Source organism: Triticum aestivum, chromosome 6B, assembly GCF_018294505.1.
Source record: "Triticum aestivum cultivar Chinese Spring chromosome 6B, IWGSC CS RefSeq v2.1, whole genome shotgun sequence".
In the NCBI taxonomy this organism is placed as follows: Eukaryota; Viridiplantae; Streptophyta; class Magnoliopsida; order Poales; family Poaceae; genus Triticum; species Triticum aestivum.
The window spans coordinates 597,251,734-597,270,279 of NC_057810.1; the positions used below are offsets into that span (position 1 = coordinate 597,251,734).

At 43.8% G+C, this 18,546-nt stretch overlaps 2 protein-coding genes and 1 pseudogene across 3 annotated transcripts; all 3 read left to right on the forward strand.

Moving 5' to 3' along the window:
- Nucleotides 1–376: 376 nt before the first annotated feature.
- LOC123138224 (AP2-like ethylene-responsive transcription factor BBM1) lies at nucleotides 377–5,344 on the forward strand. 2 transcript variants are annotated; one of them, XM_044558156.1, is made up of 9 exons: nucleotides 386–830; nucleotides 968–1,631; nucleotides 1,755–1,837; nucleotides 3,954–3,962; nucleotides 4,180–4,268; nucleotides 4,347–4,420; nucleotides 4,508–4,558; nucleotides 4,655–4,731; nucleotides 4,853–5,344. In XM_044558156.1, the coding sequence occupies exons 2-9, from the start codon at nucleotides 1,045–1,047 to the stop codon at nucleotides 5,008–5,010; spliced, it is 1,128 nt and encodes a 375-aa protein (XP_044414091.1). In that variant the 5' UTR covers nucleotides 386–830; nucleotides 968–1,044; the 3' UTR covers nucleotides 5,011–5,344. The 2 variants fall into 2 exon arrangements, with proteins under 2 accessions (XP_044414090.1, XP_044414091.1); XM_044558155.1 differs by having other exon boundaries at nucleotides 377–830; nucleotides 4,508–4,731.
- A 1,930-nt stretch (nucleotides 5,345–7,274) lies between these two features.
- Nucleotides 7,275–7,853, forward strand: LOC123134533 (60S ribosomal protein L5, mitochondrial-like). Its single transcript, XM_044553772.1, has one exon. It carries the CDS (start codon nucleotides 7,284–7,286, stop codon nucleotides 7,851–7,853), a length of 570 nt encoding a protein of 189 aa, XP_044409707.1. The 5' UTR covers nucleotides 7,275–7,283.
- A 635-nt stretch (nucleotides 7,854–8,488) lies between these two features.
- Nucleotides 8,489–9,615, forward strand: LOC123134532 (cytochrome c oxidase subunit 3-like; annotated as a pseudogene).
- The last annotated feature ends 8,931 nt before the right edge of the window (nucleotides 9,616–18,546 follow it).

Consider the following 18,546-nt stretch of genomic DNA (forward strand, 5'->3'; position numbering starts at 1 on the left):
ATCCTCCGCAGCTCCGAGCCGTCGAGGCGGTCGGCCTCGAGATCGGCTCCCCGCCGTACATCCGCTAGAACGTTCCAGCACGCACTCTCAGCTCTCATACCTCCTGAACGGCTCAGATCTTCCGTCCACACTCGCAGCACATTTTTCTGCGTCCACGTGTAACTGCCACAGAACGGGGCCTCCGAGGCACGGACTGCCAGGCTCCTCCAGCCTGGCACGCATCACGAGGGCGTCGCCCACGAAGCAAAACTCCCACATCACCACATCGCCTCCATTTTTATTACCAGCAAATCCCCCATTTATATTAATATAAAACGAGCATTATTTTATTTTTCTACTGTATTTTACTCCTGATGTAGTGCTGCCAGTAACCGCTGCAGGTGGTAAGAGTAAAAGATCCAGCAAATATCCATCCGATGGTTTCAGAGCGCCAGTGCGGCGGCGCCCTGTCAAGCGCGAGATAAAATCCGCCCTCCGCGATTTCCCCCACTTCGCGTTTCCTCTCTCGATTTGTCCAAATCTTTTGTTCTCCTTCTCCACCGGCGATTAGCTTGTTGTTTCCGGCATCACTCCGCACTAGGCCGCCCCCCGCCCCGCCCCTCGCCCGCGCTGGCCTCGTCGTTTCCTTCCCCAATTCCGCCGCCCCACCCCGCCGATATTTATTTCCTGCATCGGTATCCATTGCCGTTGATAGATTTTCCCAGCTTTTGCTGCCTCGCCGTTGCTACTAATATCCGCGCTGGGATATTTCTTCTTTTGCTTTCTTGGGCGCTCGTCCAGCCCCCCGGAGGCCTCCGGATCTTTCGATCGCGGCGAGCAGGCGGCTCAAGGTACTTTCTTGTTTTTCCGATTCTGGCGGCGGCAGAAGAAGTTCTGCTGGGCGATGGAATGATTGCCTGGTTGGGATCTAACCGTTTGATTCTTTTTTCTTGTTTGGGATGCTCTGTGTCTTTTTCCCGTCTTTCAGATAGTTCGTGAATAGGAAGGCTGATTGGTAGGTTATTAGGGTTTTGGGAGTTGTTTTGTCTCTGCTCCAGTACATAGATGATGAAATCCGGGGAGGAAGTTAGTCAGGGTCAGCAAATGAACGGTTTTGTGGAGGAGAAAGCTGCTGGGGAATCTGGGTATGGTCGGAAGATCGAGAGGAGCCCTTCTATCAATCTGAATTCCTTGCCTGCAATAGCCCCTGCCACGGCGGAGATTGGTGTCTTGCACGGCGCAGTGGAGTCAGAGGCCAACGATGCAAGCACTCACAAGGGAGACGAGTCCAGTGGCACTGATCAGAAGAAGGTCCCGAAGAATGAGGAAGTTGATGAAGCTGAAGTTCAGGCCTGTGCAGATGTGAAGAGCCACTCGGTTGACCCTTTGAACAGCGAGAACCATGCCGGGGAGAAGGATGCTTTGGTAACTGTGCCAGAAAATGAGGGGTGTGCTGATGGTGGCGATAATCACAAGGGAGTTCATGTTCTCAGCATTGTCAAAAAGGATGAGTCTGAGGAAATTGTTGATTCTATTAATCCTGTAACCGTTGCGGGGTATAGAGAGGAGAAGGGCACCGCCGGTTCTACTTCTGCAATTACTGCGGTGCGAGCACCTGGCTCCCGCTCATCTTGTTTCCATGGTGTGACCAGGTAAGCTTGGTTTTGTGTTCCTATAATTAGTATTTGATCAGTGGAAACACAACAATGTGTTTCACTATATTAACTAAACAAATCATAGATGGCACTGCTTACCAAACTTAATCAATTGTGCAGGCACAGGTGGAGTGGGAAATATGAAGCTCATTTGTGGGACAGTACTTGCAGAGTAGAAGGACGGAGAAGGAAAGGAAAGCAAGGTATGCCTCTTTTATTTGGAGCTTCTAAGGGGCAGTTATATACATTGTATCTCTGTGCCATGACCTATTTGTGAAGGATACATTTGTGATAGTTGGCGGTTTATGCTTATAGTCTCGTTGTCGGCGGTCCATTGTAGAATGTGGCTAGGTCTAGGGCAGCATGCACTCAGGAGAGAGCCACAGCCCACGCGTAGGCATAGAAACACTAGAGATAAATAGGTAGATAACTCTTACTTTCACTTTTGATGGAGACCTTGCTATATGGAGCACAAAGAACATTAATGATGTGCAATTCGGCTGGCTAATAGTTAAACAAATACTAGGACAGAGTAGGACATATAGTTTGATTGGCTCCGGAAGTATCATAAATACTACCTCCGTCCCATAATATAAGAGCATTTTTGACACTACATTAGTGTCAAGACGGAGGGAGTAGTAGGCAATATATATATAGTTCAAAGGGAAAAATAATGGAACATTGTGTTTCACGTGTTTATTATTTTCGTTAAAAGAAAATGCCAGTTTATTGGCGGTTTCTTTGTAACGTTATCTTTTTTCCCGTAGTTTCTGTGTCAGCAAGGTAGTACTGTGTCGTTTCTGCATTTCATGAAATTTTCTGTTTGTCCAAGTTTATAATTTGTATCGTCATGCCTTTTTGCGCCATCTGATTCACTACACTTGGTAGTTAGTAGTGCTGACATTACAGTCTTGGGCTGCATTAATGCTATCCTTTATTTAACCAATCTCCAGCAAGAGTACCGACTCAACATAGGTCTCATGCAACTTCGAACTCCACTCTTAATTTTTTTTCCTCAATAAAAATAAAAAAGCGACATAGCTTTCGAAGGAATTGTATCCGTGCGTAGGTTTTCTTGTTTTGGTTTAAGTGAAGACTATATTTGGCATGCATTTAGTGGGGTGTGAGATCCTATCACACTGCGCCATGCAGAGGTACCTATTGAATTTGACTATCTTCTATTCGACATGAGGATAATATATTATGCGTTGTGCCTTTTTTTTGGAATCAGGAACTTATATGATAAGTTAGCAAGGTTAAATTTTTGCTGAGTACATGGTGCTAAGAAAGCTGGGGCCTGGGATGCCTAGACACAAACCGGACTAGAATGCAAAGAAAATTTAGCTGTCAGATGCATATCACTAAACACCATAGTGAGCACCTGAATTTGCATAACAGGAAGAATCATGTCCTGTTTGTTAACCTGGACTTCCAAACATATAATTCTGGAGTTTTGTGTCCCATAAGACCATGCATTTAAAACTCAAACCGAACAATTAGCCGGTCAAATTACCAGTTCACTGATTTACTGGTCAAAGATCAATTCAATGGTTGACCAATCGGGTATAAGAAAATTATTTAGCATCTTTTTTTAGTTAGGAAACAATTGCTAAAGATGTCAAGTGGTAATAGTTGTAACAAGATAATATACAAACTATCTTGCCTCTTACATCCTGTCCAGGAGTGTAGGTAGGTTGGCAGTGTGTCTCCCTTTCGATCATCATGAGGTGGGGGGTTTGATACCAACTTTGTGAACTAACTAAAATTAATTCACTATTTTTCTCTTTATATGATCCACTCCTGTGGTTTTGGCACTACCATACTACCCTGTCCCTCCTGTTTTGGCTCTTAGAGGCTGTTTGGATCCCGCCCACACCCGCCTTGCAAATAGCTGATGTGCTAATATATTGGCAAGGGAATCCGCCGCCAGCGTTTTGCCCGCTCGTGGGCGTAAAAGCTGAACTGCCAGCCAATATTGTGGCATGGCTTCAAAATTTTGGCTTCCAACCAAGTGGCCAACCGCCCTAGCAGTCAACGCCAATTTTTTGGTGCGGCAGCTCTTGACTATGATCCAAACGGCCCCTTAAATTTATGTCTTGGACGTTATCTCTTAGCAAGTATAACATACTAGCTTTCTTGAATTGCTTCAAAATTAGGCATAACATTTAATTGTCATGAGTTTTAACATATATCATGTTAATCTTTTCTGGTATCTTTGTTATTTCCTGTTTCTTTAAGATATACTATTATATTAGATATATATTCTGATTGGTTACTGATGGTTTCTTGCAATGGTGTTCCAATACGGCGGTGCTTCAGTTTATTTAGGTAAGCATTATTTATTTCAGTCCTGTCATTATGTCTTTCATTATTCTCAAGGAAAAAAAGCGCCAGGCATTAATTGTGCATTTTGCCACCGCCTAGCGTCTATTCGCCTAAGCGCACGCCTAGCATGATTAAGCGCTAGGCGTTCCGTTGTGGCCTAAGGCCTAAGGATCTGTGCATAGGATCTGATTGTTTTCTCTCCAAATTTTCTACTACGCAGGAAGTTATGATACTGAGCAAAAAGCTGCCAGGGCATATGATGTTGCAGCTCTTAAATTCTTTGGACTAAATACAAAGCTGAACTTTTCGGTACGTTTTTCTCTCTTGTTTTTGCTTGCACCGATATAGTTATGGACAAGTGGATCTCATGAGTCAATATTATTCCAGATTTCGGAATATGAGAAGGAGCTGGCGGACATACAGGACATGTCTCCAGAGGAATGTGTGACATACTTGAGAAGGTATGTCAAGGGTATATTAATTCAGACTCTTCAGATCAGTGTTCTAGTGAGATGATGACTTCTATAACAAGTCGATTTGTCCTGCAGGAGGAGTAGCTGCTTCTCAAGAGGGGCGTCTATTTACAGAGGAGTTACAAGGTGGCGTCTCCTTCTCATTTGTTCAGCTTGTTCAAAAAGCCAGCTTTTCTTCTTCAAACCAGCTCAAAACTCACATGTAACCATGTCCTACGACAGGAGGCAGAAAGATGGTCGATGGCAGGCACGCATAGGACTGATTGCTGGAACTAGAGACATTTACCTTGGAACTTTCAGTACGATGCACATCCCTAATTCTGCCCCCCTTGAACTCTCATCAACAGTTACCCATTTTTCTAACTGAAAGACAGCATCCCATTTCAATTCCCTGATGTTCTGTTTTCGTGTTTGAACTAGAAACTGAGGAAGAAGCCGCAGAAGCTTATGATATTGCTGCCATCGAGATACGAGGCAAAAACGCGGTGACCAACTTTGACAGAAGCAACTACATGGACAGGGGCATGCATTGTATAGAAGGCGCAGGGTTGAAGCTGCTTGCAACCAAGCCAGAATAGTACCTGATTTGGTATCGTATATTGAACAGATTTGGTTGGCCATATTTTGGAGCCTAGTGGTACATACAGATAGAAGAACTGGTCGCAGCCTGTCATTATTTGCTGCTGTATGATTCTTCAGATTATATATAGTTCTTTCAGAGAGAATTTCAGTAATTTAGCATGCTTTGTGTCCAGAACAAGATTTTGACCATGCATTACTGTTATAGTGTTTGTAGGCTAGAGTTGCACTGGAAGATGTTGCTTCATTTCACATGTCTAAAACGGAGAATACATTTTACTTCTAAGTTTTGATGCTTGGTTTAATGAAATATTCAAGTGTATATTCCCATGAGCCAGCTTCTTAAATCCATTTGCCTTCATTTTTTTCATTCATTTGCAGTGTCGCAACACATGTGCAGCCTGTCATTATCTGCTGCTGTATGATTCTTCAGATTATATGTAGTTCTTTCAGAGAGAATTTCAGCAATTTAGCATGCTTTTGTGTCCAGAACAAGATTTTAACCATATATTGCTGGATTTCTTCTGTGGCTTCTTTATGTTTACCCACGCCGCGGCTATTCAATAAAAGGGTTGGTAGTTAGTTGCCTCACCCTATTGGTTGTTGGTTTTCTTTCTCCTCTGCGTTCGTGAAAAGCTAGTATGCTCGCGGAAATCATCTAAAGGAAACTACTTGCTAACTCGCCAACAAGACGGACTTCTTCCTCTGGCTCTGCCAGGCTATGTTGCTCGCCTAAATCGGCATCAATAACTTCTATCGTACTTCGACCTCTCATTGGAATGACAAGTTGGCTACAACGAACTAATAAGTTTCTCTTCTTGTCACCTTCTTTAAGCCTTTCCTTCTGCTTCCATCGAGAAATATATATAGATAAGTTTGGAGAAGCGATTAAGGTGTTTCCACTCTTAGGTTGTTCAATATGCAAAGACCGTGTCAATCACTACACCAGTGATACGAAAAGCAAGCATTCTTCTCCAGCTGACGTACGGACGCCTCACTACTACTTAATTAGTGAAAAATACGTTGGGATGTTTTCAATTCTCCATCAAGAGGCGGGCAACTATCTCTTTTAACACTAGACTTCGGATCGCCTTCCTACTGGTTTTCTTCTCGGTCTCCCCAACCAGGGAAAACCTCAAAGCAAACAACAGAGCAACACCTATCTTTTTTCTTTAAGCACTGACCATCCGGATCCCCTTCCGACTTGCTTTTCCGGGCACCGGTCTTTCTAACAACTGGAACTCGTCTCCCTTTTCCTGATTCGCATCTTCTTCGGCTTTTGCTACGGTCTGTTCCTTCCTTCGGTTAGTCCTTCCTTCAAGATTTTTGCCTGCTGATCTCTCTCTTCAAAACATATATATCTTTCGGCGCCAGTCTTTCTTGCCTTACCTTAACCCCGCTTTCACGTGGCGAATCGGTATGAAGTTTCAGTGATCACTTTACGGTATTCTTTAAGCTTTCTTGGTCAACGGACAGAGTGAGAACTGCTCAGCTTGCTTTCTTTCCCTAGCACACACTTAGTAGATAGTAGGCACAAGTCCGCTAAGAGCTCATCAAACTTGACTTGTAGAGTGAGACATGTGCTCGATATGCCTGTGATCGATCTCTCTCAAGTTAGGTTTGGTATCGGTATCGATGAAGTCCATCATTGAATTGAAGTGGTAGAGTGGTAAGTGGGCGCACGGTCTATGTATTTCCTATCAGTGACATTAGTTCCTTTTTATTCTCTAGATAGATGGGTAGAACAAGCTACTCTTTATATTATATTCTAGAAAGGATCAATTATATTCTCATCTCCTATTTGTTTGAGCCATTCATTATAGTGGTGGTGCCGGGAAGGCAGCTTAGCACTCTAGTCCTTTTGAGTAAGGAATTGTAGCATGTGCAGGCAATCTCTTCGATTGATTCCCCTCCAGGAATTACTTGAATTAATTAGTCGGCCCACGGAGTGAAATATCGAACTTAACCTATAAATAACTAGTATCTCAAAAACCAAATAAAAGGCTTTCTTTTAAGCTTGTTAATGGAATTCCACAGGAGTCAAGCGCTAGCAAAGAAGAATTGGAAATCAGTCGCTTCCCTTCTAGACTCAAGTCAGCAGAAGAGTGAACTTCATATGAATAGGTAAATCCTACATCAAGCGTAAATGAAGTACACTTTTTTTTGATTCGGCGCTTAATAACTCGTACTTGGTGTTGGTTTCGGTTCAATCAACTATCCTTTTTGAACCGGATAGTTCATAGTGCTCATTCTCAAAAAAAGCGGAAAAGCCATGATGTTTCCACTCCATTTTCATTACGAAGATGTATTACGTCGGGATCTGTTGCTCAAACTGAATCACGCCAATGTTATGGAAGTTCCTGGATTATTTGAAATAAGATCAGTACCAAAAGTTGCCTCTAATTTCATAATCCAATTTGGAAAATTGGCTATGGAGATTTTGTGCGGTCAGAGATTCATACAGACACAAAGGGCCCCCTATTTTCAAGCAGGAAAGTCGTTTCGATCCAATCCATTCTCGGGGTCCGAAAAAGACACTGGATATGTCAGTGACTTTGCACGACAAAGCGTTCTCCGAGGGCATGGAATGTACCATTTTTTGGTCAGAATCTTTACAATAATGTCTATGTTGGATTCTCCGGTCGAAATACAGGAAAACTCCATCAAATTCTTTATGGAAACGGAGTTTTGCAAATTCTCCCCGAAACTGGAAGATCATTTCGAGATCTTCGACCATATTCGAGGGTTCAATGTGACTATTGTCACTTCGGCCAATACAAAAGATGAGACTTTACTACTGTGGAGCGACTTTTTGCTAAAAGATGAGGGGGAAACTAAGTAAGATGCCGGAGAAGCGACGAAATATACGAGATCACAAATGTAGATTGCTCGCGGCTAAATATGAATTGAGACGAAAGCTTTTGAATTTTGTAACCCAATCTTCCGTCTGATATGCAGGACAAACATTGTTATAAGTTGTCCAAGTTGCCAAGAAAGAGTTCAATGGCATGAGTAAGAAATCGAGGTATTTTCACGGGTCGTCCTCGTTCCATAGTTGAGTTCTTTCGCATTTCTCGTATCGTTTTTCGTGGATTAGCATCTCGAGGTTCTTTGATGGGCATAAAGAAATCGTCTTGGTAGCAACCACCAAACCAATAGAACAAAGGTTAGCTCTGCAGCTAGTCGACAAGCAAGGGTTGTAGGTCCATTACCGTCTGGCTCCCAACCGAAACTAACGGATTCATCCCAACTCTCGGATCGGAGATGCTAACGGGCCAGGTATCGAAGTGGGGGACCTCTCTACCGCACATGTCTCCCCAGACATAGACTACGTAAAGGGTAGTACTCTTGGAAAGAGAGAAGATCACCGCGTGAACAAAATCCAAAGTAACGAATGTCACTCCCGAGGGATCGACCATTATCATACATGAAATTTTTCATAGAATGATTGTTCATGTTCATGCCGGAGTGCTGAGGTTGTTCCCACCATTGAAGTCAGAGTCTGGATGTGTTTTTCTTACTAATACGGAGAGGGTTCCGAATGATAAAGACCAATCAAAAACTTCTTCGTTTCGTTGGTAGAACCCACGCCAACTCTTTTCTCTAAATAATAGAGAGATCTTTTGATAGTCTCACTTCTATCAATGCAATGAAAGAACTATCCCTTCCTATTTGTTTGTCCTAATGAGACAAAAAAGAGCCTCCTTCTTTACCACTTTAGGGGATGGGGGTGAGGGGGGGTTTACATACAACCGGGAGAAAGTGGTTTATGATTGAATCTCAGAGGCATTCTTATCATTTGGTAGATCCAAGTCCATGGCCTATTTCGGGTTCACTCAGTGCTTTGGCAACCACCGTAGGAGGTGTGATGTACATGCACTCATTTCAAGGGGGTGCAACACTTCTCAGTTTGGGCCTAATATTTATCCTTTATACCATGTTCGTATGGTGGCGGGATGTTCTACGTGAATCCACGTTGGAAGGGCATCATACAAAAGTTGTACAATTAGGACCTCGATATGGTTCTATTCTCTTCATAGTCTTGGAGGTTATGTTCCTTTTTGCTTTTTTGGGCTTCTTCTAATTCTTCCTTGGCACCTACGGTAGAGATCGGAGGTATTTGGCCCCCAAAAGGGATTGGGGTTTTAGATCCTTGGGAAATCCCTCTTCTTAATACCCATCTTCTCCCTTCATCCAGAGCTGCCGTAACTTGGGCTCATCATGCTATACTCGCGGGGAAGGAAAATGGAGCAGTTTACGCTTTAGTAGCAACCGTTTCACTGGCTCTAGTATCCACTTGATTTCAAGGAATGGAATATTACCAAGCACCCTCCACTATTTCAGATAGTATTTATGGTTCTATCTTTTTCTTAGCATCTGGCTTTCATGGTTTTCATGTGATTACAGGTACTCTTTTCTTGATCGTATGTGGTATTCGCCAATATCTTGGTCATCTAACCAAGAAGCATCACGTTGGCTTTGAAGCAGCTGCATGGTACTGGCATTTTGTAGACGTGGTTCGGTTATTCCCATTTGTCTCTATCTATTGGTGGGGAGGTATATGAAAGAAGGGAACGAATAAATGGATTGAGGAATAAAAGCTCGAAGACAAAGAGAACTTCTCCGGGTACTCAAGATATTGTGTTTCGAGAGGTGTAGATTGTAGATTCCGGCCGAGCCAGACCCAGGAAGAATACGAAGTCCAATTTCCTCAACCGCGCACACAGATAAGACACAAGATAGTTTCTGAGTTATAGAAGTCTTGATCGGGCCAAGCTAGCATAACAGTTAGTAGTTCGCATTACTTTCTCTTGGGAAGCGCGCACATTTGAGTTCAGTATGAATGCATTGAACGCTTAAGACCACTCGCTGGATGATATGGTCAATCATACTCTAGAGTGGGGACAGCATAACAATAACATTCTCTCTTTAGATTCGAGATGTATTGATCGAGACGTGCCTCACTCTAGTGAGGATTTGAGCTCCCCGATAGACGTAGGGCCCGCTCGATACGTTGTCATTGTTTAGGAGGGTTCTTAATTATAGCATGAAAGTGTTGGGTTTCGTAGTAATTTCAAAAAATTTCCTACGCACACGCAAGATCATGTGATGCATAGCAACGAGGGGAGAGTATTGTCTACGTACCCAACGCAGACCGACTGCGGAAGCGATGACACGACGTAGAGGAAGTAGTCGTACGTCTTCTCGATCCAACCGATCAAGCACCGAAACTACGGCACCTCCGAGTTCGAGCACACGTTCAACTCGATGACGATCCCCGGACTCCGATCCAGCAAAGTGTCGGGGAAGAGTTTCGTCAGCACGACGGCATGGTGACGATCTTGATGAACTACAGCAGCAGGGCTTCGGCTAAACTCCGCTACAGTATTATCGAGGAATATGGTGGCAGGGGGCACCGCACACGGCTAAGGAATCGATCACGTGGATCAACTTGTGTCAACTTGTGTGTTTAGAGGTGCCCCTGCCTCCGTATATAAAGGAGGAGAGGAGGGGAGGCTGGCCGGCCAAGGGGGGGAGGCGCAGGAGAGTCCTACTCCCTCTGGGAGTAGGATTCCCCCTCCAATCCTAGTCCAACTAGGATTCCTCGGAGGGGAAAAGAGGAGGAGGGGGCCGGCCACCTCTCCTAGTCCTAATAGGACTAGGGGAAGGGGGGGGGGCGCGCAGCCCAACTAGGGCAGCCCCTTCTCTTTTCCACTAAGGCCCACTATGGCCCAAATAGCTCCCGGGGGGTTCCGGTAACCCTCTCGGTATTCCGGTAAAATCCCGATTTCACCCGGAACACTTCCGATATCCAAATATAGGCTTCCAATATATCAATCTTTACGTCTCGACCATTTCGAGACTCCTCGTCATGTCCGTGATCACATCCGGGACTCCAAACAACCTTCGGTACATCAAAATGCATAAACTCATAATATAACTGTCATCGTAACCTTAAGCGTGCGGACCCTACGGGTTCGAGAACAACGTAGACATGACCGAGACACGTCTCCGGTCAATAACCAATAGCGGGACCTGGATGCCCATATTGGCTCCTACATATTCTACGAAGATCTTTATCGGTCAGACCGCATAACAACATACGTTGTTCCCTTTGTCATCGGTATGTTACTTGTCCGAGATTCGATCGTCGGTATCCAATACCTAGTTCAATCTCGTCACCGGCAAGTCTCTTTACTCGTTCCGTAATACATCATCTCACAACTAACATATTAGTTGTAATGCTTGCAAGGCTTATGTGATGTGTATTACCGAGAGGGCCCAGAGATACCTCTCCGACAATCGGAGTGACAAATCCTAATCTTGAAATACGCCAACCCAACATCGACCATTGGAGACACCTGTAGTACTCCTTTATAATCACCCAGTTACGTTGTGACGTTTGGTAGTACCCAAAGTGTTCCTCCGGTAAACGGGAGTTGCATAATCTCATAGTCATAGGAACATGTATAAGTCATGAAGAAAGCAATAGCAACATACTAAACGATCGGGTGCTAAGCTAATGGAATGGGTCATGTCAATCAGATCATTCTACTAATGATGTGACCTCGTTAATCAAATAACAACTCATTGTTCATGGTTAGGAAACATAACCATCTTTGATTAACGAGCTAGTCAAGTAGAGGCATACTAGTGACACTTTGTTTGTCTATGTATTCACACATGTATTATGTTTCCGGTAAATACAATTCTAGCATGAATAATAAACATTTATCATGATTATAAGGAAATAAATAATAACTTTATTATTGCCTCTAGGGCATATTTCCTTCAGTCTCCCACTTGCACTAGAGTCAATAATCTAGATTACACTGTAATGATTCTAACACCCATGGAGCTTTGGTGCTGATCATGTTTTGCTCGTGGAAGAGGCTTAGTCAACGGGTCTGCAACATTCAGATCCGTATGTATCTTGCAAATCTCTATGTCTCCCACCTGGACTAGATCCCGGATGGAGTTGAAGCGTCTCTTGATGTGTTTGGTCCTTTTGTGAAATCTGGATTCCTTTGCCAAGGCAATTGCACCAGTATTGTCACAAAAGATTTTCATTGGACCCGATGCACTAGGTATGACACCTAGATCGGATATGAACTCCTTCATCCAGACTCCTTCATTTGCTGCTTCTGAAGCAGCTATGTATTCCGCTTCACATGTAGATCCCGCTACGACGCTTTGTTTAGAACTGCACCAACTGACAGCTCCACCGTTTAATGTAAACACGTATCCGGTTTGCGATTTAGAATCGTCCGGATCAGTGTCAAAGCTTGCATCAACGTAACCTTTTATGATGAGCTCTTTGTCACCTCCATATACGAGAAACATATCCTTAGTCCTTTTCAGGTATTTCAGGATGTTCTTGACCGCTGTCCAGTGATCCACTCCTGGATTACTTTGGTACCTCCCTGCTAAACTTATAGCAAGGCACACATCAGGTCTAGTACACAGCATTGCATACATGATAGAGCCTATGGCTGATGCATAGGGAACATCTTTCATATTCTCTCTATCTTCTGCAGTGGTCGGGCATTGAGTCTTACTCAATTTCACACCTTGTAACACAGGCAAGAACCCTTTCTTTGCTTGATCCATTTTGAACTTCTTCAAAATTTTGTCAAGGTATGTGCTTTGTGAAAGTCCAATTAAGCGTTTTGATCTATCTCTATAGATCTTAATGCCTAATATGTAAGCAGCTTCACCGAGGTCTTTCATTGAAAAACTTTTATTCAAGTATCCCTTTATGCTATCCAGAAATTCTATATCATTTCCAATCAGTAATATGTCATCCACATATAATATCAGAAATGCTACAGAGCTCCCACTCACTTTCTTGTAAATACAGGCTTCTCCGAAAGTCTGTATAAAACCAAATGCTTTGATCACACTATCAAAACGTTTATTCCAACTCCGAGAGGCTTGCACCAGTCCATAAATGGATCGCTGGAGCTTGCACACTTTGTTAGCTCCCTTTGGATCGACAAAACCTTCTGGTTGCATCATATACAACTCTTCTTCCAGAAATCCATTCAGGAATGCAGTTTTGACATTCATTTGCCAAATTTCATAATCATAAAATGCGGCAATTGCTAACATGATTCGGACGGACTTAAGCATCGCTACGGGTGAGAAGGTCTCATCGTAGTCAATTCCTTGAACTTGCCAAAAACCTTTTGCGACAAGTCGAGCTTTGTAGACAGTAACATTACCATCAGCGTCAGTCTTCTTCTTAAAGATCCATTTATTCTCAATTGCTTGCCGATCATCGGGCAAGTCAACCAAAGTCCATACTTTGTTCTCATACATGGATCCCATCTCAGATTTCATGGCTTCAAGCCACTTTGCGGAATCTGGGCTCACCATCGCTTCTTCATAGTTCGTAGGTTCATCATGATCTAGTAGCATGACCTCCAGAACAGGATTACCGTACCACTCTGGTGCGGATCTTACTCTGGTTGATCTACGAGGTTCAGCAGTATCTTGATCTGAAGTTTCATGATCATTATCATTGGCTTCCTCACTAACTGGTGTAGGTGTCACTGAAATAGTTTTCTGTGATGAACTACTTTCCAGTAAGGGAGCGGGTACAGTTACCTCGTCAAGTTCTACTTTCCTCCCACTCACTTCTTTCGAGAGAAACTCCTTCTCTAGAAATGATCCATTCTTAGCAACGAATGTCTTGCCTTCGGATCTGTGATAGAAGGTGTACCCAACAGTTTCCTTTGGGTATCCTATGAAGACACATTTCTCCGATTTGGGTTCGAGCTTATCAGGTTGAAGCTTTTTCACATAAGCATCGCAGCCCCAAACTTTAAGAAACGACAACTTTGGTTTCTTGCCAAACCACAGTTCATAAGGCGTCATCTCAACGGATTTTGATGGTGCCCTATTTAACGTGAATGCGGCCGTCTCTAAAGCATATCCCCAAAAAGATAGCGGTAAATCAGTAAGAGACATCATAGATCGCACCATATCTAGTAAAGTACGATTACGACGTTCGGACACACCATTACGCTGTGGTGTTCCGGGTGGCGTGAGTTGCGAAACTATTCCACAGTTTTTCAAATGTACACCAAACTCGTAACTCAAATATTCTCCTCCACGATCAGATCATAGAAACTTTATTTTCTTGTTACGATGATTTTCAACTTCACTCTGAAATTCTTTGAACTTTTCAAATGTTTCAGACTTATGTTTCATTAAGTAGATATACCCATATCTGCTTAAATCATCTGTGAAGGTGAGAAAATAACGATATCCGCCACGAGCCTCAATATTCATCGGGCCACATACATCGGTATGTATGATTTCCAACAAATCTGTTGCTCTCTCCATAGAACCGGAGAACGGTGTTTTAGTCATCTTGCCCATGAGGCACGGTTCGCAAGTACCAAGTGATTCATAATCAAGTGGTTCCAAAAGTCCATCAGCATGGAGTTTCTTCATGCGCTTTATACCGATATGACCTAAACGACAGTGCCACAAATAAGTTGCACTTTCATTATCAACTCTGCATCTTTTGGCTTCAATATTATGAATATGTGTATTACTACTATCGAGATTCAATAAGAATAGACCACTCTTCAAGGGTGCATGACCATAAAAGATATTACTCATATAAATAGAACAACCATTATTCTCTGATTTAAATGAATAACCGTCTCGCATTAAACAAGATCCAGATATAATGTTCATGCTCAACGCTGGCACCAAATAACAATTATTTAGGTCTAATATTAATCCCGAAGGTAGATGTAGAGGTAGCATGCCGACTGCGATCACATCGACTTTGGAACCGTTTCCCACGCGCATCGTCACCTCGTCCTTTGCCAGTGCCCGCTTATTCCGTAGTCCCTGTTTCGAGTTGCAAATATTAGCAACAGAACCAATATCAATTACCCAGGTGCTACTGCGAGCTCTAGTAAGGTACACATCAATAACATGTATATCACATATACCTTTGTTCACCTTGCCATCCTTCTTATCCGCCAAATACTTGGGGCAGTTCTGCTTCCAGTGACCAGTCTGCTTGCAGTAGAAGCACTCAGTTTCAGGCTTAGGTCCAGACTTGGGTTTCTTCTCTTGAGCAGCAACTTGCTTGCCGTTTCTTCTTGAAGTTCCCCTTTTTCTTCCCTTTGCCCTTTTTCTTGAAACTAGTGGTCTTGTTAACCATCAACACTTGATGCTCCTTCTTGATTTCTACCTCCGCAGCTTTCAGCATTGCGAAGAGCTCGGGAATAGTCTTGTTCATCCCTTGCATATTATAGTTCATCACGAAGCTCTTGTAGCTTGGTGGCAGTGATTGGAGAACTCTGTCAATGACGCAATCATCCGGAAGATTAACTCCCAATTGAATCAAGTGATTATTATACCCAGACATTTTGAGTATATGCTCATTGACAGAACTGTTCTCCTCCATCTTGCAGCTATAGAACTTATTGGAGACTTCATATCTCTCAATTCGGGCATTTGCTTGAAATATTAACTTCAACTCCTGGAACATCTCATATGCTCCATGACGTTCAAAACGTCGTTGAAGTCCCAATTCTAAGCCGTAAAGCATGGCACACTGAACTATCGAGTAGTCATCAGCTTTGCTCTGCCAGACGTTCATAACATCTGGTGTTGCTCCAGCAGCAGGCCTGGCACCCAGCGGTGCTTCTAGGACGTAATTTTTCTGTGCAGCAATGAGGATAATCCTCAAGTTACGGACCCAGTCCGTGTAATTGCTACCATCATCTTTCAACTTTGCTTTCTCAAGGAACGCATTAAAATTCAACGGAACAACAGCACGAGCCATCTATCTACAATCAACATAAACAAGCAAGATACTATCAGGTACTAAGTTCATGATAAATTTAAGTTCAATTAATCATATTATTTAAGAACTCCCACTTAGATAGACATCCCTCTAATCCTCTAAGTGATTACGTGATCCAAATCAACTAAACCATGACCGATCATCACGTGAGATGGAGTAGTTTTCAATGGTGAACATCGTTATGTTGATCATATCTACTATATGATTCACGCTCGACCTTTCGGTCTCCGTGTTCCGAGGCCATATCTACATATGCTAGGCTCGTCAAGTTTAACCTGAGTATTCTGCGTGTGCAAAACTGTCTTGCACCCGTTGTAGATGGACGTAGAGCTTATCACACCCGATCATCACGTGGTGTCTGGGCACGACGAACTTTGGCAACGGTGCATACTCAGGGAGAACACTTCTTGATAATTTAGTGAGAGATCATCTTATAATGCTACCGTCAATCAAAGCAAGATAAGATGCATAAAAAGATAAACATCACATGCAATCAATATAAGTGATATGATATGGTCATCATGATCTTGTGCTTGTGATCTCCATCTCCGAAGCACCGTCATGATCACCATCGTCACCGGCGCGACACCTTGATCTCCATCGTAGCATCGTTGTCGTCTCGCCAATCTTATGCTTCCACGACTATCACTACCGTTTAGTAATAAAGTAAAGCATTACATCGCGATTGCATTGCATACAATAAAGCGACAACCATATGGCTCCTGCCAGTTGCCGATAACTCGGTTACAAAACATGATCATCTCATACAATAAAATTCAGCATCATGCTTTGACCATATCACATCACAACATGCCCTGCAAAAACAAGTTAGACGTCCTCTACTTTGTTGTTGCTTGTTTTATGTGGCTGCTACGGGCTTAAGTAAGAACCAATCTCACCTACGCATCAAAACCACAACGATAGTTTGTCAAATAGACTCCGTTTTAACCTTCGCAAGGACCGGGCGTAGCCATACTTGGTTCAACTAAAGTTGGAGAGACAGTTGCCCGCAAGCCATCTCTGTGCAAAGCACGTCGAGGGAACCGGTCTCGCGTAAGCGTACGCGTAAGGTTGGTCTGGGTCGTCTCGTCCAACAATACCGCCGAACCAAAATATGACATGCTGGTAGGCAGTATGACTTGTATCGTCCACAACTCACTTGTGTTCTACTCGTGCATATAACATCAACATCAATAACCTAGGCTCGGATGCCACTGTTGGGTTTCGTAGTAATTTCAAAAAATTTCCTACGCACACGCAAGATCATGTGATGCATAGCAACGAGGGGAGAGTATTGTCTACGTACCCAACGCAGACCGACTGCGGAAGCGATGACACGGCGTAGAGGAAGTAGTCGTACGTCTTCTCGATCCAACCGATCAAGCACCGAAACTACGGCACCTCCGAGTTCGAGCACACGTTCAGCTCGATGACGATCCCCGGACTCCGATCCAGCAAAGTGTCGGGGAAGAGTTTCGTCAGCACGACGGCGTGGTGACGATCTTGATGAACTACAGCAGCAGGGCTTCGCCTAAACTCCGCTACAATATTATCGAGGAATATGGTGGCAGGGGGCACCGCACACGGCTAAGGAATCGATCACGTGGATCAACTTGTGTCAACTTGTGTGTTTAGAGGTGCCCCTGCCTCCGTATATAAAGGAGGAGAGGAGGGGAGGCTGGCCGGCCAAGGGGGGGAGGCGCAGGAGAGTCCTACTCCCTCTGGGAGTAGGATTCCCCCTCCAATCCTAGTCCAACTAGGATTCCTCGGAGGGGAAAAGAGGAGGAGGGGGCCGGCCACCTCTCCTAGTCCTAATAGGACTAGGGGAAGGGGGGGGGGGCGCAGCCCAACTAGGGCAGCCCCTTCTCTTTTCCACTAAGGCCCACTATGGCCCAAATAGCTCCCGGGGGGTTCCGGTAACCCTCTCGGTATTCCGGTAAAATCCCGATTTCACCCGGAACACTTCCGATATCCAAATATAGGCTTCCAATATATCAATCTTTACGTCTCGACCATTTCGAGACTCCTCGTCATGTCCGTGATCACATCCGGGACTCCGAACAACCTTCGGTACATCAAAATGCATAAACTCATAATATAACTGTCATCGTAACCTTAAGCGTGCGGACCCTACGGGTTCGAGAACAATGTAGACATGACTGAGACACGTCTCCGGTCAATAACCAATAGTGGGACCTGGATGCCCATATTGGCTCCTACATATTCTACGAAGATCTTTATCGGTCAGACCGCATAACAACATACGTTGTTCCCTTTGTCATCGGTATGTTACTTGCCCGAGATTCGATCGTCGGTATCCAATACCTAGTTCAATCTCGTCACCGGCAAGTCTCTTTACTCGTTCCGTAATACATCATCTCACAACTAACATATTAGTTGTAATGCTTGCAAGGCTTATGTGATGTGTATTACCAAGAGGGCCCAGAGATACCTCTCCGACAATCGGAGTGACAAATCCTAATCTTGAAATACGCCAACCCAACATCGACCATTGGAGACACCTGTAGTACTCCTTTATAATCACCCAGTTACGTTGTGACGTTTGGTAGTACCCAAAGTGTTCCTCCGGTAAACGGGAGTTGCATAATCTCATAGTCATAGGAACATGTATAAGTCATGAAGAAAGCAATAGCAACATACTAAACGATCGGGTGCTAAGCTAATGGAATGGGTCATG